Genomic DNA, 25,117 nt, shown 5'->3' with positions numbered 1-25,117 from the left:
CTCATTTATGAGATTATTTCTTTGTAGCTTTGTATGTCCCTCCCCCACAGTATAACCCCTGCTTTCACTATATTTGATGTCAGTATAACTTGGGGAGGAGATGGGGAAAAACAAGTCGTTTAAGGATACAGGTGGACCCGATGCAACTATGAGAAGTAGAAGTTGTCATGTCAAAAACGAACTTTACAACATTGGTGCAGGGGGGGGGAGGGTATGGGGAGGCAGGGGGATGCTGGGAAGGGTTGTGAACAGAACAGCATCGAGGAAGAAAAACAAGAACAAAACCCCCCAAAAAACCCAAAACCTGGATTTTTGCAAAAAGAAAAAACTAGAAAACAAAACTAAAAATAAAAACACATTAAAAAAAACTGACAAAAAGCAAAAAAAAAAAAGGTAACAGAGAGTTTAACTCGTTGCAAAAAATAAAAAGAGGAGCAAAAAAAAAGTTGAAAATGAAAAAATTATATATATATATATATATATATATATATATATATAAAATTGGGGTAAAAGGAAAAAGAGAAAAAAAGTATCTTTCCTTTATTTGGGGGATCTTATGTGTCCCCTTAGTCCATGTTCCAGGCCTTTGATGTCATCTTTGGTTTTCTTGTAGTGGTTGGTTTTCTTGGTTGCTTGGTGCTTTCTCAAAAATCAGCTTATTTGGGTGTGCAGAAAAAAATTCTGCTTTACAGGCTTGGGGACTTTGCAACCTTCTTTACAGACTGAAAAGTGTAAGATCTGCACAGGGACACCTCCCTCCCTCTTGGCTAAGTTTCTGCCCAGTATCTGTTACCTAGGTAACTGGCAGACCTGGAAGTAGTCACCTTCCCCTCCTGCTAGGTCACATCCTGGGCTACCTCTGGTCACATGCCTCCCATTTGACCTTAGGAGGGTCCCAGACCCTGAGGTCACATCCAGATCCAGTGTGGTCACACCTTTCCCTCACCTGGCCACACCTCTTCCTGTTCCTGGCCTAGATAAGTCCTGGCCCAGAGGTAGGTCACCCCCCCACACTTTCCTCCCTTCCCTTTTCAGCTGTGCCTCTCCATCACGCATGGTGGGGGCAGCAGTTTGGTAAATAAACTTATTTCCCTGCCTGAATAGCACGTGGTGTTCTCTTCATTGGCTACCTAATGAAACCTACCTATTTAATATACCTTACAAAAAGCATGACCTGGTTTTTTTTCTTCTTTGTGTTTCCGGGAGGATTTGGCTGGAGACTACAGTTTGTTGCTGGGAGTCCCCTTTGGGTCACCTACCTGTATCCTCTCTTGGCTTTTGTAGCCTGTCCAGTTTTTATTATTTTTAATGAATTTTAGTGAGATTCCTGCAGTTGGCTGAGTTGCCAGTTCAGCTGAGGTATATGTAGAATTTCTTTGTTGCCTACAGAGTGTCTTGGCTGCTTCTTTTGGCTTACCAAGTAGTGAAGGTTGATCCGCCCTTCTGGATGGGAGAGCTTTCCCCTGGGCTGAGCTGACTCTCACTGGTCCATTTCCTTGCCATGAAGAAAAGTGGTGCTGCAAGCTGCTTTTCTGTCCGGAGTTATTTGCTAGATGTTATGGTAGAGTCTGTGCCAGTATCCAATATGGCATCATTCTCTAGTGGTGGAGGTGGATGGGGGGGGGGAGCTACCTTCCCTGAGCTGTTCTGTGGGAAGGAGGGAGGATACACAAGGTTTCCCTTAACATTTTGACCCTTCCAGATCTGCACTTGTGGTCAGCAGGATGTGGAATTCTGCTCCTGATCATTCAGTCCCACACTGGAGTTGGGTAAAGAGATGTGGCCCTTGGTCTTCAGCCATTTGCTTTGCCCTTGTCTGGCCAGTCACATGGCAGCTGTCGGCAGCTGGGGCAACTGCTTATGCTCAAATCTGTCTTCTGGTGCAAGCTGTCTGAATTTTTTCTCACTTCACAGAATTTATGTACTATCATGCCTCACTTGGTGTGATTTCCCCATAGTGAATTATTTCCTGAACTGCAAAAGCTGGTTTCTTGGAGAGAGCTCCCATATAGATCTCCTCCATCTTCCTCTGGTCTCCTATTTCAAATTTTTTGCAACCACGTCTTTAAAATCTTTTCCATTATTATCTTCAGAAAATACATATACATATACACATCACAACAAACTGAATTGATCCTATTCTCAAAATTGGTTGTAACATCTTAAAAACAGAACTGTTCATTAAATCAAATTTAAAACCAAAGGCATGTTGTAATTGTGAGTTCTCTATTCCCCACAGGCACGCAACAACATCAACAAATACCTTCAGGATGATGCTATTCCCAAGTGAAATCTTTGATCTACCTACTTTCCAATAGGTAGTACTGTAGTTCAAGGCTTGTTCTTTATGTTCTCTGTAGTGTTGCAGCAGCCTTCAAAGTGGCCTCTCAAAGTCTACCTTAGTGTTCCCAGGAGGCATTCCTAATGTAATAGGCTGAGTTCTTTACAGTCATGACTCACATATTGCCACTTCTTTTCTTCAAAGAGTGCTTACTTCTAACAGCAACAACAACAAAGAAGAAGAAGAAAAACCAAGAAAAAAAACAAAAACCTTGACCTACAAAACACAACATAATTTTCTACTTAGTGATCCTACTGGGTTCATCTTGTACCATTCGGCACACCCCTCACTGGGGGTGAATGTTCTGCTCTTGTGATAGATCTATAGTGTTCCCTTCCTGGTTCATTGCTCTTGTAATCTAATAAAAACTCTCCAACCCAACTTTGAAATGGTATCTCCTTCAGAGGACCTTCCATATAAAGTTACTCATCCTCTAGCTATCTGCATCTTCTTAGGAAGACTTAGAACTAGTTAATGGTTTCTTATACAGGTCCTTAAGTATTCCTGTTTTTTTTTTTCTATAGAACTACCTCATTCACCACTGTATTCATAGACAATGGGATATTGGGTTACAAATAGCAGACATTCCATAACCAGGTGGCAAATGAATTCACAAATTATTAAGTCTTTTGGGGGTAATGGAGCAGAAACAAAGCTGATGAGATAGAAAAAACTCTACATGTTTTTTAAGAGAAAGAAGAACTTCAAATTTAAACCAGATTGACAGCAATCAGAGTTATCAAGATGAATAAAAGAAAGAATCCAATAATAGATTTTGGTAGTATTTTGTGGTTGTGGCGGTGGTTGTAGTGTTGTTTGTGTAACATGAAGCTGTTTATTTCCTTTGTATAAGCAGTATTTCTACTAGAATTGAAAGTGTTTGTATAGAAAAGAATAATTACATAGGTGGCAGTGTGATATATTTAAACTATGTTAAATATGATTTCAACCACCTTAAAGAAATTGAAACCATTAAATGTACATGCAGTTGTCTTTTCTGTGCATTGTATTCTTCCTTAAATGGTGGTAAAACATGCAATTCAGCTAATAAATATATCTAGATTTATGCAACTCTCTAAATCTATCTATATTTGTATATATCCAACATATTTATTTCCTAGAAGTATCTTTATGAAAGACATTATATTCGTTTATATTTCCTAAATATCTTTGCTAAAAAGCTAAAGAGAAAATACTCAAAACACAGAAATGTACTATATAGAATATAAATGTCCTGTAATATAATTTTACATTCACAGATATAGATTTTGAATAGAATGCTCAAGTATATTAAAAGAATCACTACATTAGCATTCAAAACAGTATTACTCTTCTCCTGACTACAAAATTATTGAACAAATCTGTTCTCCAATGTTACAATTTCTTTTAAGTGGGAATTCCTTTGCAATTCCCAAACAATTGTAAACACTATTTGCCATGGACTTCCCTCTTGTTTTCTTCTAGCGTCTTATCTAACATACACCTCTGGCACCAAAAGGATCAACTGAGAATCTTCCGTTAAAATAAATATTGAGATTGTCAGCATTTGACAGCAAGTATCTAGAAGTTATGAGAAAAAGGTGAACCAAGCTTTTATTCACGTTTAAGCAAATCATGTTTAATATTATTTACCATTTTTGTTGATAATGAAATGATATTTATTTCAGTGTTTCACTTAGACCCAAGGGAGAATTTTAGATATATTATTTAGATAATTTCAATTTCTGTCCTCAATAATTTATTGAAGAATATTCATAATGTTTAAAAATAGGTAGAGATATGGTTTTATCAGGAACAATGAACATTACTGGGAATAAAAATAGATACAACTCCTGAGATACTGTATCCTTATAAATAAATTTGCTGGCAGAATGAGCTTTAAATCATTCCAAACAATATTGTAGGGTAAAATATATGAAGTTGCCTACTTTGACCCCATTTGCTCTAATTAGGCCTTGGTGGATAACTAAGCAACAACAAATTATTCCAGCAAATACACAAAGACAACAAAAGGATCCCTACTCACATTTTAAAAATTAACTTGAGTTTATTTTTAAACCTGAGTATTTTTTGGAGTTGCTATCAGTATTTTTGATACTTTTCTTGTTTTGATGACCATTGTCTTTAAAACTATGCTATAATTCATCTTTAGACACATAAAATATTCAGAAAATTTCAACAAGCTAAATAGGAGTAATTAATTCAATATCATCTTTCTAACATAGGAACTTGCTTTAATCTTTGCTGGAAAAAAATCTATGACCCCATTTATTACCCTGATTCAATAGCTGATATAAAGAAAAGTAATTCTTTTTTGTTGACTAGAAATTAGATGTTATCTAAATAAGTATAACTACCATTTAAAAATGAATACTGTAGACATAGAAAAGTTTTAAGTGTTCCCAAGGTAATTATGAAAATAAAATAAATAAGAGAGGTCTTTAACAATGAAGAATGGAAACACTAGCAAGGTAAAGGCAGGGTGATGACCAAGGTAAGGAGAGTAGATTCATCTATTAAAGGTGCATCCACTAATGCAAATATGCAGTTCTAGAATCTGTGACCAGTTAAAGAAGGATAATTGCTTCCTGGTGAAAGAATTGGTAACATGCAAATGATTGGTATCAACTTATCTGAACAAAAATACAACAAGTACAAATATTCCTATGAGGTTGGGACTGATAGTGGAAAATAATGTAAGAGATGACATTAGTCAAGATAAATTGTACTGATAAACTGACATATTGAGTTGAAATCCCTTTGCAGAACTACTTAAGATAATTAAAAAATACAATAAGTATCCCCCAGAGAATTATATAAAATTAAGGTGACCTTATTAGCATACACCTTACACTATACAAAGGAGAAGTATAATTTAAAGGATTGTAGCTCATTCATGCTGGTCCTTTTATTTAAAAGAAGAAATGTGACTACAGGGAATGCAGTTGAAGTTTACAATTTATATTCTTCCTTCCAGTTTACCCAACATAAAAAATTACCTTCTATTTCCTTTAGCTCTCTGTCTAGCACAAGGTGTGCTAAATTTGGGTGTTCTTTTTTTGGGGAAGTGGGGGCTGGGTTAGTCTGTGTTATGAGGTGCTGCTGTGTGCATTGCAGAATGCTCAGTCAAAACCTCTACTCATTCAAATACCAGAAAATTGGGACCATCAACACTATCTGTAGAATTACAAATTTTCACCTGTGTAAAATAGTCACTCCTAGTTGAGAATTACTGGCCTAAGATACAAAGAAACTATACTAACACACATGTAGCAGCCGTGCTGGCTCCTAGGGCCTCAATGGTTAATTAGCATTAGATTCACTGAATTCAGTGCTGGAAAGACCCACTGCTAAGGCCAGCTATTTTTTTTAATAGATTCAGATTTTTTTGGGGGTGGGGTCATCGTTTGTGGGGGCCTGGGCACCCGCCCCTCAGCTCTTCAGCTCAAGGCAGATTACCACTTGAGCCACAGCAAACTTCCGTTTTTCTGGTGGTTTATTGGAGATAAGAGTCTCACAAATACTTTTCTGCCCGGCCTGGCTTTGAATCTAGATCCTAATCTCTTAGCCTCCTGAGTAGGTAGAATTACAGGCATGAGCCACAGGTGCCTGACTGTTCTTCACCTCAAATTTTACAAAGAGAATTGAATAGTTTGGGGGTACATGTTTGAAAGGACTCATTTGTACTGATATGTTTTGGGTTCTTTTGTTGTGTGTGTGTGTGTGTGTTGTTTTGTTTTACTTCCCCCTGCAAGTTGTCTGTTTCCTCAAACCCAATCATTCAAATGTCTTCAGTTGATGGTGGTTTAGAGTTGTATGTTGGGTGTATATCAGTGGCTCATGCCTGTAATTCTATCTATTCAGGAGGTTAAGATCTGAGGAGCCAGCTGAGGCAGGAAAGTTCATGAGACTCTTATCTCCAATTAACCACCAAAAAGCAAGTAGTGGAGTTGTGGCTCTAGTAGAACACTAACCTTGACCAAAGAAGTCCAAGGACAGCACCCAGGCTTTGAGTTCAAGCCTCTGGACTGGCACACACACACATACCCATACACACGGAGCTATGTTTGGGGGTTGGGATGTAGCTCAGGTATAGCATGCTTGCTTAGCATCCCTAAAATATAAACCACCTAAACTTTGCACATCCTCACATATCACAAATATTTCATATCACAAATGACACAATGAATAAATCACAGCTAATCTGATGCCAGAAAGACAATTGTTAGTATCTAGGTATATCCTGTATCTGTTTTACTATTTCATAATAACCAATGGTAGATATCTACCATTATCCTTGAAATCATTTTTTTGCCACATATAAATTTATCATCTCAATTTTAGAAAATTTTATAGAATGAATTTAAACAGATTTTTCAGAGATTTGAGGCTACATTTTTGTTTCTGTTATTGTTTTTTACAATAAAGAAATATTTTCCTTTTTGAAAAAAAACATCATGGAACTTGACCTCATTTCCAAATCTTTTTTTTTTAATTTCAAAAAATGGTATGATACAGAAAAAAATGATGACTGCCGATTTTACCGTGACCACTAGAGTCCCAACACTGGTGGCAGAAGTAATACAACCAATACCTATAAAATATTTTATTATTATATCATTGAGAATGAGCTCATTCTGAAATAGTTATGGTTCTGAGAGATAACATTGCCAAACACATAAATTGTTAAGAACAATTTTGAGGTTAAATCACTTCTTTATATTCTCTTATTAGTTACATAATTTTTAATTCTCTTCTTCATTAGATATTCATCTAACTTAAATTGAAGAGAATACCATAAGCAATTATTTCTTCCAATTGCTTATTTTTGTTTTAAACTCCTAAGCCCAATATTGTTCTCATTGCATAAAATATGCTACCCATGATTACATAACCAAAAATAACCGTTTGTGTGTGTGTGTGCGCGCGCGTGTGTGTGTGTGTGTGTGTGTGTCTGTCAGTTGTTGGGCTTGAACTCAGGTCTCAGAAGTTGTCCCTGAGCTTCTTTCCTGCCCATGCTGGCTATGAACCATAATTCTCAGATCTCTGAACCACAATCTCAAGATTTCAGCCTCCTGAATAATTAGGATTATGTGCATGAGGCACTAGTACACAACCAATAACCAGTTTTTAATCTGGTAAATAACAAATTGATATTAAACTATCTTTAATTTTAAAAATAAAACTGGCTCTCATGATTATATAACATGTCCTATAAAATCAGGCTAGTCTAGCATAGGTTTGTCAATAATGTTTCTTAATTGACATTACCAGTAAAAGACATTTATAGCAATCTGTTCCAATTACTTATAATTATAAGTTAATACTTATAATTATTGAAGAAAATATTCATTATAGAATTCTTATCATATCTTAAGTGATTAATTTTCAAGAGAATGGTGAAGGTGAGAAAGTAAAGCCAAATATTAGCCTAATATGAGCTTTAAAAATATAACTATATTTAGCAGGGATAGCTTAGAGTTCTGAGTAAACAACTAAACAAGTTCCTCTCAAATCATCCAGAAACACGCTAATGTATCTTTGATCTCAGCTTGGGGTTAGCTAGTTGTAAATATATGCCACTTTCCATTCCCCTGATTTTACCCATCAGTTTGACTGTCCGAAGTGTTACAAATTGTATAATTATCAGCACTGTGTCATAAGTATGACTGGTAATTAAGAGTCATGGCCAACATAGAAGATAATAGAATATACCTGAAAAAAAGATTTGCAAAGATTAAATGCATATGCATAAAGATGAAAAAGAATCAATTAGCACATTAAGAAACTCATATGAGACAAGACAAGATAGAAAGGTTTACCAACCACAGAACTAGGATGACAGAATAATAACACAGGTTGTTTTTGTTTCTTTTTTTTGATATGTCAAGAAGGGTGAAAAATATTAAATGCCAAAAGAATAAAAAATGATTTATGATTAGAGGAAACATCTCATTAATCAGATTTAGGGAGTGATCAGTAAGTACTTGTTACAAAAGACAAAATTCAGCAGTGGTACTCCCTAGACACTATGTTGGAAATGAACTATACAACTTGGGTAGGGAGGGAAGTCTCAAGAGAAAAACTGGGAGAGAATGAGGGAGGGGGTGAAACTGTTTAAAAAGACATGTACCCATTACATGACTGTAACTGTAACCCCTCTGTAATTACCTTTACAATATTTTTTAATGCTTCAGCCTTTTTGTTACATGGAAATGTGTTTGCAAAACTTCTTTCCCATCCATAACCACACACTTCACCCATATGTCTATTTTTACAAAATTCTTTTTAAAGACAAAATTATCATACTGAGTTTTACTTAACTTGAATGCTTGACTACCAGAAACCTATAATCTCCATTAAAAATGGTACAAATTGATAAAGGGAAATATGGAAATGAATTTAATGTTGTTCCTTATGTAACTAATAGAGAAATCACTTCACATTGATCTTAATCAGGATAGTGTTAGCATCATCTCTCCTCATTACTATGTCCTACTTACTTCCTCCTGTCCCAACTTCCTAGGAAAGACTTCTTCCACATATGTCAGTATCCATTACCGATTCTTTAGCCTCTTAACTAGTGTCCTTAAGGAACACTCAAAAAGAAGTAACAAATGTTTACAGTAACTGCAAAAGGACTAATATTATCATCCCAGGAAATGCTTTTATTCTCAGAATGTGAGCAATCCGTCTGTCTATGTTACATATTTTGCTTTTGCCACAAGTATTATAAACTGTTACAAATACAATAGTTTTGCCTTGAATATCTGTGAATTAACTTGTAGTAAAGAAATATGTGTCATAACTTTCTGCTGGTTAGTAACTTCATTGAAAGTTGGTTGGTTAGATTTTCCAAACAGACACAAATATAATAATTTCATGACTTCAATGACCATTGTTTTCTTAGTATTAAAAAAAAAAGGCAGAAAAGGCTTGATGGCTCATGGCTATTATCTTAGCTACCCAAGAGACTCAGATGTGAGGATTGAGTTTCCAAGCCACCTTGATGAGAAAATTTGGGAAATTCCTATCCTTTAATAAGCTCTGAAAAGGACAAAAGTGAAGCTTTGGCTCATGGTAGAGAAATAGCTGTGGGCAAAATAGCTCAGAGACAGCAGTCAGGCCCTGAATTCAAGCCTCAGGACTGGCACAAAAGCAAACAAACAAAGAAACAAAAACATTGAGTAAGAAGGCTGTTAATTCATCTTTTCCACCTGGGAGTGAACACTCCAGTTATCAAAGAAAGCTATTAAAAATGAAATGAGTTTTAGAAAATTTGGCCATCTGATAACAGATATGAAGATTAACTGGCTACACTAAATGTGAAAGTAGGAATAAAAATTTAAAAATAGCCAGTTAGTTTCTTTTTTTTCCTAGTAAGAAAACACTTCTATTATCCATAACAGCTTATTTTTTAAGGCAGTGAAATGGAAGACTGTCATTTCAGGAAGTAACTTATTTTCAGTTGTGAGAACAAAATATTTTGAATATTGAAATTGGCTTTTGAAGATGGCTTTACTTGAAAATAATCTGTTTCCCATATATTATGCAATTGCTTCTTGGTTGGAAGAAAAGTATGCAATATAACTGAAGGAGGTAAAGCTCTTGTGTGTGAATTGACTTTTTTATTTATTTTTATTGTCATTGTGGTTTTTTATTTTGTGAAGAGTTTTCAGGGGTTGAGCTATGTTATACCCATATTACATAAAGTCATTTAGTGTACCATACATTGAGCCTATATTATGTTAGCAAATAAAAATTGTGCACTATTTTTCATCATGATTTAGTACATAGGTTTTGCTATATTTATATTATGTATTGAATGTTTTTCAATGAGTAGTCCTAGTTAAGTCTTTTAAGTAGATTATTAAAAACATGGTTATACTCTTTTGTAAGAACAAGGTAGGCCAGGTACACTGACTCATGCCTGTAAACTTACCTACTCAAGAAACAAGATATTCAGAGCATAAGAGTCTAAGGCCTCATTTCAACCAACAAGTTGGGTGCTTTGTGCACCTATGTGATTCGAGCTATGGGAAGGTGTAAATAGGTCCAGAGAAAAATGTAATCCCTTATTACTAACAGAAAAATACTGGGAATATGGCATGGCTCAAGTTGTAAAGTACCTGTAACATACACATAACTCTGCTTTCAAGCCTCAGCATTGCAAGTCAACATTGAATGTTTGATTATAAAAAGGTCATTAGTTTCTTGTCACACATTTTGTGAGTCAGGTTTTTGTTGCTTTTTGGGGTTAATATTGTCCGTGAAAATAGTTGATACTATGTTATGTATAACTTTTCTAATAAAAGTTGTGTTTATAAGCTGTAACAAAACATAATCATATTCAGTCAGTTGACCACTGTTGGCTAAGCCTTAAGTGATCAATGATAGTCCTCTAAGTGATAGTTCTCTAAATGCTAAAAGTAAAATGCATCTGCTCCAACACACAGCTAATTGTAAACCTTCTATTGATGCAGGACAAAAGTCACTGAATGAGTTTGAAATCAGTAAACCTGGAAGAGAGTGGCAAGTTCATAATATAATGCACAAAACATACCATTTCTTAAAGTCTTGAGACTTGTAACATTAATCTCACATAGAAAACATTAGGGAAAGTCTTTGTACTAGGCAACTATAACTTCTGGGAATGTCTATACCTAACTTCCAGTTCTAGGAAGGAGAGTAATAATGCAGATTGAGTCCATTATTAATATTGAATAAATTGATGTAACTTATATCAGATTCTGATGGTAAATAGAGAGAGAATAAAACAGAAGGAGTGAAGATATTTTCTATCAATGGATATTCTGATTCTAATAATATTCCAACCCTAACTTTCCTCCTGAAATGCTTTGCACACATTGGAGCTGAAGAATTCGAAGTTCAGCATATCCCAGACCAAACAATACTGTAATGCATAAAGAATTAATTATTCATTACTTACAAAAGTTTTGTTTTCCAGTAATAATGTGGTAGTATTTGTTTCTATATTCAGTTTGACCACATGTCCATTCTCACTTTTATACACCACATCTGTATCTGCAAAGACAAAGACAAATACATTGACGAGGTGATAGAATAGCTGATATGAAAGCATGCATAATAAACAGATACATCATAAGAGTCAGGGTTAATCTTCAATAACCCAACCAGATTTCTGAATCTGGCCCACAGTAATTCTCTTGAAAGTTCAGGAAGCCCACTTAACACATGGACCACTGTGCAATGAACACAGGATCAGTGAGAGGGCTTTTTAAACTCGTGGCTTAACAAATATAAACTAATTAAAATATGGGCAATCAGCTGCCTATTCTCAGGTCAGAAAAACTATTTCATTAGGAAATCCACCTGGTATTTTCATCCATACCAGAATGTGCAATTGGGGTCTCACATGTTCCCTTGACTTGCTTGCTCAAACATGGCATTATTTTACTCGAACCTTGTGTCCTGCCCTCCTTTTTACTGGTTAATTTTGGAGATAAATTCTCACAGAATTTTCTTCCCAGATCTGCAAGATCTCAGCTTCATGAGTAGCTAGAATTATAGGCATATAATTCTGAGTGACCGATGATTTAATTTTGTTTAACTTTACAAGGAGTGCCAATTATCTATACTATGTCAATTCTGCTGATAGAAAACCACCCTAATGAAGGATTAGAAATCTTCTAGTCCTTCTCAACCACTCAGTTGCTAGTCATCCATTTATCTTTGGGATAGAGATTTTGTAAATGGAAATCTCCTTTTCAGTTTCACCTAACTCTTATCATGGTATGCCAAATATCTCTCTTACACACTGACAATTCTAGGAAGGGAGATATTGAGTCCATTATTAACACTGAGTAAGTTACATGAGCCAAAAGTTTCCCAGAATCTGAATGTTTTAATGGCATTCTTGGGAAAAGTATTGTATTGGTAGATTACACAACTTATTGAAGTTATGTGTGTAGAAAGATCTGACAATCTAACAAGCAAAAAATTCTCATTTCTTCTCCAGTTATTCCACAGTTTAACTAGCTACATTTAATGAAATTTAAAACTTTGGCTGGGGGGGGATGGGAGGGTAGGAAGGATAAGGGGAAACAAAGGAAGAGGCAAAAATGCTTGATCAGAAATATACTCATTACCTTGCTTATGTAATTGTAACCCCTCCATACGGTATTTTCACAATAAAAAAACTTATTTATTAAAAAAATCTAAAAAGATTTAAGGATTGAGACCTGAACTCCAAATTGAATTTTTTTCAAGTCAACTATATTTTTTTAGATTAATAATTTATAATATTACTTTGTGAATTATTTGAAAATCTTAGTATATCTGTCCTCATTCCATTCTTTTAGTTTTTTATCTATTAATTATAATCTTGGCTCTTGGTTCTCTTATTTACTTTACCTTACCCTTGGATATATTATCATTAGAGCAATCTGAGATTTTTCTTGATAGAATAATAAATCACATCCCTTCTAAATAGTTTCTCTCATATTTTGTTAGAAGAATTAGAGGAATATTAGTGAATCAGTTTAGGGAATAATGTGAATTAATATAGGAAAATTAAGCTGGATATACTTGCAGCATGTCTGTACCATGGTTTGATTAATCTTTCTTTCTTCCTAGATATTACAAGTTAGAGCCAATTATCCTAAACACAGACCCAACTCAGGAAGTGGCTTAAAATGAAAAAAGTGACAAAATAAAATTAATGCCTACTGATCTAACCATGTTTTCAAGTCTAAAGCACCCCAAATAATTATTACCTCTACTTTGTCAAGTTCTTCTGTTCATAGTTTTAACAACAATAAGACCAACATCCTTACTGAGAATTCAAGTAAGACCCAGTATATGGTAGAGAAAACCCACGATCTCAGTACTTGGCAGACTGAGATAGAAAGACTCTCAGTTCTAGACAATCTTAGGCCACATAGCAAGAACACACACAAAAAAGAGCCAGCTGTGGTGATGTACACCTTTAATCTTAGCTCTGTGGGAGAGAGATTTAGGAATTCAAGGCTATCCTCATCAAAAAAGATAGTGAATAGACCACATTTTAGGTCACAAAGCAAATTTGTCCATTTTTAGAAATGTTGAAATTATGCCCTGCATTCTTTCTCTCAGACCACAAAGGAATAAAATTAGAACTCAACACCAAAAGCCACCAAAGAAAGTCTTGTAACACATGGAGGCTAAACAACACATTGTTGAACCACCAGTGGGTCATGGAAGAGATTAGAAAGGAAATTCAAATGTTCATGATATTCAACAAAAATGAACACACAAATTACCAGATCCTCTGGGACACAGCAAAGTCAGTACTCAGAGGCAAGTTTATAGCTCTGAGTTCCTACATCAACAAATTGGAGAAATCTGAACCCAATAACTTGATGAGACACCTGAAGCTCCTTGAAAAAAGAAGCAAAGTAAACCCAAATCCAGTAGATGGAAAGAAATAATAAAATGAAATCAGAATTAAACGAATTAGAATCCAAAAATAAAATAGAAAGAATCAACAAAACAAAGAGTTTGTTCTTGGAAAGAAATTAACAAAATTGACAGACCCTTAGCAAATCTTATCAGGAAAAGAAGAGAACACACCCAAATAAACAAACTCAGAGATGAGAGTGGAAACATCACAACAAAAAAGTGAATATTTCTCAAACCTTTATGCTAACAAGTTTGAGAATGTGGAAGAAATGGATGGTTTTCTAGCAAATATTGACATGCCAAAATTAAACCAACTTAACAGACCCATGTCAAGCATCAAAATAGAAACAGCAATAAGAGATCTCTCACCCAAGAAAACTCAGGACTGGATAAATTTACAGCTGAATTCTACAAGGCCTTCAAAGCAGAACTCATGCCAATACTCCTCCAACTCTTCAAAGAAATTGAAATTGAAAGTCTACAACCAAACTCGTTATATGAAAAACCAGACAGGGACTCATTAAAGAAAAAGAACTGTAGACCCATTTCTTTGATAAACATTGATGCAAAATTTCTCAACAAAATTTTGGTCAATCTACTTCAACAACTCATCAAAAAATCACACATCACGATCAAACAGGATTCATTTCAGGGATGCAAAGCTGGCTCAATATATGCAAATCAATTAATATAATTCATTATATCAACAAGAGCAAGGATAAGAACCACATGATTATCTCAATAGAATCAGTAAAAGCATTTGACAAGATCCAACACCCTTTTATGATGAAGGCTCTGGAAAAACTAGGAATTCATGGAACATTCCTCAATACAAAAAAGGCTGTGTATGACAAACATATAGCCAGCATTATTCTTAATGCTGAAGAACTAAAATCATTTCCTCTAAACTCAGGTACAAGATAAGGATGACCACTCTCTCCACTTCTCTTCAATTTAGTATTAAGAATTTAGTATTGCCTAGTTACAGCAATAAGATGAGATGCAAATATAAAGTGGATCCAATTAGGGAAAGATGAAATCAAACTCTCCATCTTTGTAAATGACATGATCCTATATTTAAAGAATCCCATGGACTCCACTCCCAAATTATTTAAGCTGATTCAAAACTTTAGCAAAGTAGCAGGGTATAAAATTAACCCTCAAAAATCAATGTCTTTTCTGTATGCCAACAATGAGAATAGCACTACTGAAATCAGGAAAGCAACTCTTTTTGTAATAGCCTCACACAAAAAAATAAAATACCTTGGAGTTAACTTGACTAAAGAAATAAAGGACCTCTATGATGAAAAAATCAAAAACCTAAAAAAGGAAATTAAAGCAGAACTAAGGAAGTAGCAAAACCTGCCATGCTCCTCGATTGGGAGGAATTAACATAGTGAAAATGGCAATACTTCCCAAGGCTATCTACAAATTCAATGCAATACCTATCAATATTCCAATTTAATTCTTCAATGAAATTGAAGAAGCAAACCCAAAAATTCATATGAACAATGAAAGATCCTGAATAGCAAAAACAAGCCTCAGCAGAAAGAACAGTGCTGAAGGAATATCAATACCAAATTTCAAACTCTACTACAAAGCCATAGTAATTAAAACAGCTTGGTAATGGCACAAGAACAGACCTGAGGGCCCATTGAATAGAACTGAAGACTCAGAATGAACCCGCAGATCTATAACCGCCTAATCTTCCATAAAGGAGCTAAAAAAAATAGAATGGAAGAAAGATAGTCTCTTCATTAAATGGTTCTGGAAAAATTGGTTAACCGCATATAGAAAACTAAAACTAGATCCTTATGTATCACACTGTACCAGAATCAACTCCAAACGGGTCTAAGACCTTGAAGTCATAGCAGACACTCTGAAAACCTTACAGGAAGGAATAGGAGAAACTCCAAGGCTCCTTGGCACAGGCCAAAATTTTCTTAATAAAGATCCAGAAACAAAATAAATAAGAGTTTGGACAAATGGGATTGCATGAAACTGCAGTTTCTGCATGGCAAAGGACAAAGCTAGCAAGATAAATAGAAAGTCTACAGACTGGGTGAAGATCATCACTAGCCATACAACTGACAAGGGTTTTATATCTAAAATATACTTAGAAATCAAAAAACAATATTCCACTACAACAAATCCTCAAAGAAACAACTGCCTACTAAATAAATGGGCTAAAGACTTAAAGAGAAATTTCTCTGAAGAAGAAATAAGAAGGGCCAATAGACACATGAAGAAATGCTCAACTTCTCTAGCCATAAAAATAATGCAAATCAAAACAACATGGACATACCACCTGACCCTGGTTAGAATGGCTATAATCAAGAACTCTAAAAGAACAACAGATGCAGGAGGGGATGTGGCCAGAAAGGAACCCTACTGCATTGTTGGTGGGAGTGTAAACTTTTTCAACCACTTTGGAAAGCAGTATGGAGGTTCTTCAAAAGACTTCACAGAGGAGGGCGGACCAAGATGGTGACGCGGCAGTAGGAAAATGCCACAGCTCTCCCCAAACAAAAAGAGAGTTCGAGTTCCAATGCTTTATCTCCCCAAGATACCCACAACAACAAAAAGATGAACACCCAGAGAAAAACAGGAGGCGGGGGAAAAAAAAAGAAAGAAAGAGAAAAAAAGAATTTCAGAACAGAGAAGCGCAAAGATCCCTCCCCCAACCTTTACTGGCACCAAGCTGTGGCCAGCCTGGTCCGGTGGGGGCTGCCTGAATCCCAGAGACACAGGGGGCTGTCTGCAAATTACCTGCCCAGAAGCCCTCTGAGGTACCGGTGTCAGACCCGCTGATCATTATGAACAGTGAAACCTCCAAGCCAGGCACCTGCACCCCCACCCCTCACTCTCCATCCAAGCAGAGAGGCTCCATCTTGCCAAAGCCACTCGGCCCCACGGGAACCCCAGAGCTACACCAGATGCCCACAGAATACCAGAGCATAAGACCTGCAAGGAACTGGTGCTGATCCAGAGAACGCAAACAGAGACAAACCCTGTGCTCAGAACCTGCATGGAGGTCCCACCCCCACCCCTCATGCAGAGGCGGGAGGCCAGTCCTGTGGTGCAAACCTGAACAGCATCAACCTAGGCAGAGACAGAAGAGAAACACGCAGAGCCACCACCACCCAGCCCAGCCCACAACCACCTCAACTGAACTCTGATTGCAACAGCAACCAACAACCTACATCAAACAGAAACAACAACTAGCTCCAGAGTGAGTACCCCACAGGGGACAGTGTATCTCTCAAGGGAGACCAGAGCTGGTGGGAATCCCCAGACCCTGATCCAGACCCTCTACCCCAACACCTGGACCACAGGACCCACTAAAACTGGGAACAGTTCAAGAGCTCCACCAGCCCATGGAGCACACTCAGCTGGCCAGGCTAGAGTAAAAGTGCCCCTGAAAGGGAGTTTAAACACCCAAGCCAGGAACAGCACCCCTGGGTCAAGACACCCAACAGTGGAAGAAATTTGAACTGTGTGCTCCAGGCTGCATAACGTAGGTGGGATACACAGCAGCACAGGTCCAACCAGTGTACCCCAGGCCGGGGGCTGGGACCAGGCCTGGGGTTCCTGTGCCTGAACAACAAAACCAACTCCTCCCAACTGAAGTCAGAAGCTGACCATACACCTCATTAGAGGGGAGAAAAACAGAACTGCACCCTTGGGAATCACGCCTGTGACAGCAAAAGACCCGGGGGTCCAGGCCAAGAGAAGTCCAAATCCCACCAAAACCAAACCCATATATTCTACCTGGGAATTGAACAACACAGGCCACCAGCAGCTGATAATAGTCAGGAGCTCAGGCTGGTAAGGTGGCTCAGCAGTAGAGTGCTTATCTTGGGTGCATGAGGCCCTGGATCTGATTCCTCAGCACCACGTAAGCAGAAAGGGCCAGAAGTGGTGCTGTGGTTCAAATGGTAGGGTGCTAGCCTTGAGCTGAAGAGCTGAGGGACAGTGCCCAAGCCCAGAGTTCAAGCCCACAACTGCCCCTCCAAAAAAAAAAACAAAAAACAAAACCAAAACATCAGGAACCCAGGAGCTGGGAAGTTGGCTCAGTGGTAGAATGCTTGCCTTGCATGCATAAGGCACTGGGTTTGATTCCTCAGCACCACATAAGCAAAAAGAAAAAAAACCCAGAAGTGGCACGGTGACTCAAGTGGTAGAGTGCTAGCCTTGAGCTGAAGAGCTGAGGGACAGTGCCCAGGCCCAGAGACCGGACCCCCCCCAAAAAAATCAGGAGCCCATGGCAGACTCCAGCATCTGGGTGAGTGCATCCAGCACATCCGATCTTGCCAATGCACCTGTAGGAGCAAACAGGAGCAGGCTAGGCTGCTCAACCCTTCTAAAGGTGGGAATTGCCAGTGATCTACAGCAGAGAGCCAAAAACCCTATATGGGTCAGACCAGCAGCTGGAGGTCGACCCCCAACAGAACAGAGACCAGGCATAGACCCTCTCTACCAGCACAGAAACAGCAACCAAGCAAAGACGGACACCTATTGACTAAAACAAAATTTCATATTAGTCTCCAAAAATCCCTGAATCCCCATAAAAAATCACAGAGAAAAATTACTAGGTTTATCAACACTCAGGATAGCAAGCTATCCCCAAATGCCAGCAGCTACCCATGGGAGAGCCCCAATGGGAGCAAAGCAGGAATGGAAGACAAAAGCTACATCCAAGAGATGCTGGAAGCAATGACTCAAGAAATAAAGAGAGAAAAAGACCATAAATTGAAAGAATACAGGGTCAAAGTATTGAAAGAGATGCAGGATATCAAACAGGAGATGCATGCAAAAATAGAGGCAGCACACACCTCACTAAGAGGTGAGATTAGTGCCAAAATAGAGGAAGTACACACCTCATTAAGAGGTGAGATTAGTACTTTGAGAACAAACATCAAATCCATAAATGAGTCCATTTCTTCCATGCAAACCACAATGGAAGCCATAGTTAACAGAGTGAATGAAATGGAATGTAGAGTGTCAGATACAGAAGACAGAATACAATAACTGGACCAAAAAATGACAGATACGGAAAAATCACTTAAATCATTCCAAAGGGAAATTCAAGAGGAAGTGGACAGTGCCAAGAAAATTTAACCATCGTATAATTGGAGTGGACGAAGGTTAGGAATATCAAAGCAAGGGAATGCAACACCTATTCAACAAGATAATCGGTGAAAATTTTCCCCATCTCAAAAAAGAACATCTTACCTACATAAAAGAAGCATATAGAACACCTAACAAGCAAGAACCCAGGAGAAACACTTCTAGACACATTATAGTAAAATGATAGATTTGAAAAGTAAGGAAACAATCTTGCATGCAGGAAAAATGGAGAAGGAGTTATACTACAACGGGAAAAAAATTAGAATCACTGCAGATCTTTCCACACAAACACTGAATGGATTAAAGGCCTGGGAAAGTAACATATGAGTCCTGAGAGCCAATAACTGCCAACCCAGACTGATATACCCAGCAAAGCTAGCATTCACATTCAATGGAGAACTGAAAAAATTTTAATAGCAAAGAAAAACTAAATGAATACATAAACATTAAGCCAGCATTACAAAGAATACTAAGAGGGGGGACACAACCTGAAGAAAGCAACCAGGAACAGGGACCTGCACCCAGCCAGGCATTAATAGAAGTCTAACTGAACAAGCACAGGAGGAAAGGAAAGAAGAAAAACTTAGGAAAACTGGGAATGACAGGGACCACAATGCATCTCTCTATACTATATATTAATATTAACGGGCTTAATTTACCAATCAAAAGAAAAAGAACTGTAGATTGGATCAGAAAACATGACCCATCCATTTGTTGCCTTCAGGAGACCCACCTCTCAGCCACACACAAACTCAGAGTGAAGGTTCAAAAAAGGATCTACCAATCAAAAGAAAGCAGGTATTACAATCCTGATATCTGACAAAATAAACTTTTCATTAATATCAAAGACAAGGATGGACACTACATATTAATACAGAGAACAATTGAAGAGGAGAATATTACCATCATCAACTGATAGTCCCCAAACATTGGTGCACACAAATATTTTAAGCAAATACTCTGAAACTTACAGAATAAAATAGATCCCCAATTTGATAATACTAGGAGACTTGAACACTCTACTCTCACCAAAGGACAGGTCTACCAACCAGAGTATTGGCAAAGAAGCTACCAAATTAAGTGAGGCCATACTACAACTAACTGAAATCTACTGAGTATTTCACCCTAAAACAACACAGTACACATTCTTCTCAGCAGCTCATGGAACTTTCTCCAAAATAGACCACATCATAATTCATGCAAGGAACTTAAACAAATACAAGGGGTTCAATATAATCCCCTGTATCCTATCTGACCACAGTGGAATCAAGTTAGTTCTCAATAAGAAAGCACATCACAGAAATTACTCAAATACATAGAAATTTAACAGCACACTTCTAAGCAATGCCTGAGTAATGGAAGAGATTAAAGAGGAAATTAAAATATTCCTACAACTCAATGATAATGAAAACAAATCACAAAGAAACTTGTGACACAGCAAAAGCAGTCCTGAGGGGCAAATTTATTGCCCTCAGTGCCCACATCAAGAAAATAGAGACAGACTAAGTAAATAATCTCATGTTGCAATTAAAACAGCTAGAAAAACATGAAAAAATGGAACCTAAAGTTACTAGATGGAGCCAGATAACCAAACTAAGAGCAGAGATCAATGAAATAGAGAATCTGAGAATCATAGCCAAAATTAACCAAACAAAAAGCTGGTTCTTTGAAAAAATAAACAAAATTGATGGACCATGGGCAAGATTAATTTTAAAAAGAAGAGAGGAAACCCATATTAACAGGATTAGGGATGCCATGGGAAAAATCACAACACATACCCAAGATATCCAAACAATTTTAATGGACTACTTTCAAAAGTTATACCCTCTAAACAAAGAAAACCTGGCAGCAATGGATACATTTTTAATTATTAATTTAATTAATTAATTAATTTATTTATTATTGTGAAAATACTGTAGAGAGGGGTTACAATTACATGGGCAAGATAATGAGTATATTTCTTATCAAACATTGTAGCCTCCTTTTTTGTTTCCTCTTCCCATCCCTTCCAATTCTCCTCCTGTCCCCCCACCCAATTCTCCTCCCCACCTCCACCAAAGTTGTAAAGTTTGTTTTCAACATAACGACTTGAACATCTCATTGTTGCAATGGGTCCACCTGTATCCCTATTTAAACGATTTGTTTTTTCTCTTCCCCTCCACAAATTATACCAACATCATATACAGCGAATAAAGGGGTTATACCGTGAGGGAGGGACATACAAAGCAACAAAGAAATAATCTTATAAATGTGTTAGAAACAAGCACATGAAAGAAAAAAAAATTTGAATACATATCTTAGGGTTCATTTCCCTGACCTTTTCTGCTTGACTCAGACATACACTAGTTATTGCAAATAAGGGAAGCTATGGGACTTATGTTTCTTTGGGCCTGGCTTACTTCACTTAATATAATTTTTAAGTCTTTCCATTTCCTAACAAATGGGGCAATGTCATTCTTTCTGATGGAGGCATAGAATTTCATTATGTATATATACCACATTTTCGTGATCCATTCATCTACTGAGGGGCATCTGGGTTGGTTCCAGATCTTAGCTATGGTAAAAAATGCTGCAGAAAACATAGTTGTGCTGGTAGCTTTAATATATTCTTGTTTGTGAACATCTGGGTAAATGCCCAAAAGTGGGATTGCTGGGTCATAGGGGTGCTGTATTTGGAGTCTTTGGAGGAACCTCTATACTACTTTCCAAAGTGGTTGAACAAGTTTACACTCCCACCAACAATGCAGTAAGGTTCCCTTCTGTCCATTTCCCCTCCAGCATCTGTTATTAGAGTTTTTGATTATAGCCATTCTAACTGGGGTGAAGTAATATCTCAATGTTGTTTTGATTTGCATTTCTTTTATGGCTACGGAGGTTGAGCATTTCTTCATGTGTCTATTGGCCATCCTTCTTTCCTCTTCAGAGAAGTTTCTCTTTAAGTCTTTAGCCCACTTATTAATTGGGTGTTTGTTTCTTTGAAGATTTGTTGCCCAAACTGAGGAAAGAAGAAGTAAATCAAGTAAATAAGCCAATATCTTACAACGAGATATAGGAAGCAATCAGAAGTCTTCCAACAAAGAAAAGTCCAAGACCAGATGGACTCACAACAGAATTCTATAATATATTTAAAGCAAAACTAATACCCATACTCCTCAAGCTGTTTAGATAAACAGAGAAGGAGGTAGCTATCCCAAACTCATTCTACGATGCCAATATCACACTCATCTCCAAACCAGGCAAAGACCCAAGCAAAAAAGAGAATTACAGGCCAATTTCCTTGATGAACACAAATGCAAAGATGCTTAACAAAACTCTAGCTAACAGAATCCAGAAACAAATAAAAAAAATCATACACTACGACCAGGTAGGCTTCATCCCAGAGATGCAGGGATGGTTTAACATAAATAAGTCAATAAATGTAATCCAACACATCAACAGATCCAAGGTTAAGAATCACATGATTATGTCCACAGATGCAGAAAAGGCCTTGATAAAATTCAACATTCATTCATGCTAAAAGCTAAACAGGAATAGAAGGAACATTTCTTAAAACAATAAAAGCCATTTATGACAGAACAATAGCCAATATTATACTTAATGGGGAAAAGCTACAACCAATTCTCCTAAAATCAGGAACAAGGCAAGGATGCCCACTGTCTCCACTCTTCTTCAATATAGTCCTGGAACCCTTAGCCAGGGCAATAAGGCAAGAAAAAGACATTAAAGGGATCCACATAGGGAAAGAAGAAGTTAAACTATCCCTTTTTGCAGATGACATGATTCTATACCTTCACGATCCCAAAAACTCCATCCCCAAACTCTTAGAAAGCATAAATCACTTCAGCAAAGGAGCAGGATACAAAATCAACCCACAAAAATCAGTGGCCTTCCTGTACACTGACAATATACAAGCAGAGAGGGAAATAAAGGAAGCAACCCCATTCACAATAACCTCCCCAAAAATATTTAGTAATTAACCTAACCAAAGATGTAAATGAACTATTTAATGAAAACTTTAAAAACCTAAAGAAAGAAATTACAGAAGACACCAGGAAATGGAAAGACCTCCCTGCTCTTGGATAGGCAGACTTAATATAGTGAAAATGGCAATACTGCCAAAATTAATATACAAATTCAATGTAATTCCTATTAAAATATCAATGACATACATCTCTGAAAACAGTCAGAAAACAGTCCAAAAATTCATATGGAACAACAAAAGACCTAAAATAGCCAAAATTCTAGGGAATAAAGACAACATGGGAGGGATATCCATGCCAAACTTCAAACCCTACTATAGAGCCCTAATAACAAAGAAAGCATGGTACTGGCACAAAAACAGACCTGAAGACCAATGGACTAGAATAGAAGATCCAGGAATAAATCCATATGCCTACAGTCAGCTGACAATTGACAAAGGAGCCAAAGACATACAATGGAAGAAACACAGCCTCTTCAACCACTGGTACTGGGAAAACTGGGTGGCCACATGAAGAAGACTAAAAGTGGACCCCAGCCTATCACCATGCACCAACATCAACTCAAAATGGATTAAAGACTTTAATATTAAACCTGAATCTCTGAAACTATTGCAGGACAGAGTTGGAGAGACACCTGAACTTATAGGCACAGGAAGGAACTTCCTGAACAGAGTCCCAGGGTCACAACAAATAGGAGAGAGACTTGACAAATGGGACTACCTTAAAATAAAAAGCTTCTGCACAGCTAAAGCCATCACAACCAAGCTAGAAAGACAACCAACTAATTTGGAAAAATATTTATCAGCAATATATCAGACAAGAAGTTAATAGCCAGTATACACAGGGAACTCAAGAATCTAATCCCTCCCAAACCTAACAAACCAATTACTAAATGGGAAAGGGAACTAAAGAGAGACTTTTCAGAAGAAGAGATAAAAATGGCAAAGAAACACATGAGGAAATGTTCACCATACCTGGTGAAGGAAATGCAAATAAAGACAACCCTGTGATACCACCTTACCCCAGTCAGAATGGCCCACATCCTCAAGTCAGCCAACTAAAAATGCTGGAGGGGATATGGAGAAAGACGAACCCTATTACACTGCTGGTGGGAATGTATACTTATACAACCACTTTGGAAAGCAGTCTGAAGGATCCTCACAAAGCTAAATATTGACCTCCCTTATGACCCAGTCACACCACTTCTAGGCATCTATCCTGAACAACAGGAACCAGTATACAAGGACACGTGCACCTCCATGTTTATTGCAGCACTGTTCACAATAGCGAGGATATGGAAAAAACCCAGATGTCACACCACAGATGAGTGGATCCAAAAATTGTGGTATCTATACACAATGGAATATTATGCAGCCATTAGAAAGGACACAATAATGGCATTTTCAGGGAAATGGATGGATCTAAAAGAAATCATCTTGAGCCAGGTAAGCCAAGAGCAAAGAGACAAATGGTACATGTTCTCCCTGATAAGTGGATGTTAAATCCAAAATGTTAGGTGATACAACAAAATTAATAGGACTTAAAAAGAAAGGACTTCCACTCATTTAGTTGAATCATTACTAAATTCCCTATCCTTCTGATCACATGTATGGTATATATGTGTATACTGGAGGGGAACCAGGAAGACAACACAGAACTAGAGGGAATCAGGGAAAAACATACAACAGCAGGACCCCTCAGCTGCACTGGACATTGACCAAAGTGAACTAAGCAACTTAATGGCAGTGATGGGAGGGAGGGAACAAGTGGGAAAGAGGGAATAGCTGATGCTACAAAAGAAATATACATACCACCCAATGTGAAAGAAATAACTCTATCGCAAAGCTCATAGAACTCATAAATGTTATAGACCGTGATACACAATTTGCTCCAGGAAAGTTAGAATGTGTTTGTGACTTTAACTGAGCATCACTATCCCAAAATACTGTAAAATTTGGGAAATTATATAACCACTTAGTCACAATAAAAATTTTGAAAAAAAAAAGACTTCACATAGGGCTTCCCTATGATCCAGTATTCCCACATTTGGGCATTTACCCAAGTGATCACAAACAGGACCGTACTAAGGCTGTGAGCACAACTATGTTTATTGCAGCATTATTTACCATAGCTAAGATACGGAACCAACCCAGATGCTCCTCAGTAGATGAATGGATCAAGAAAATGTGGTATATATACACAATGGAATTCTATGCCTCCATCAGAAAGAATGACATTGCCCCAT

The 25,117-nt window shown here is 37.2% G+C and overlaps 1 protein-coding gene across 3 annotated transcripts in view; it reads right to left on the bottom strand.

Moving 5' to 3' along the window:
- Dpp10 (dipeptidyl-peptidase 10 (non-functional)) overlaps positions 1 to 25,117 on the bottom strand; it is a 1,450,850-nt gene that overhangs the window by 333,508 nt on the left and 1,092,225 nt on the right. For all 3 annotated transcript variants that reach the window (XM_013020704.1, XM_013020703.1, XM_013020705.1), the window contains exon 4: positions 11,292 to 11,386. In XM_013020704.1, coding sequence (XP_012876158.1) covers positions 11,292 to 11,386 — 95 coding nt within the window. The remainder of the gene's footprint in view (positions 1 to 11,291; positions 11,387 to 25,117) is intronic.

Source organism: Dipodomys ordii, unplaced genomic scaffold (assembly GCF_000151885.1).
Source record: "Dipodomys ordii isolate 6190 unplaced genomic scaffold, Dord_2.0 Scaffold52, whole genome shotgun sequence".
Taxonomy (NCBI): Eukaryota; Metazoa; Chordata; class Mammalia; order Rodentia; family Heteromyidae; genus Dipodomys; species Dipodomys ordii.
Note: the sequence above shows the minus strand (reverse complement) of the source record. Positions and strands in the feature narration are given on the sequence as shown.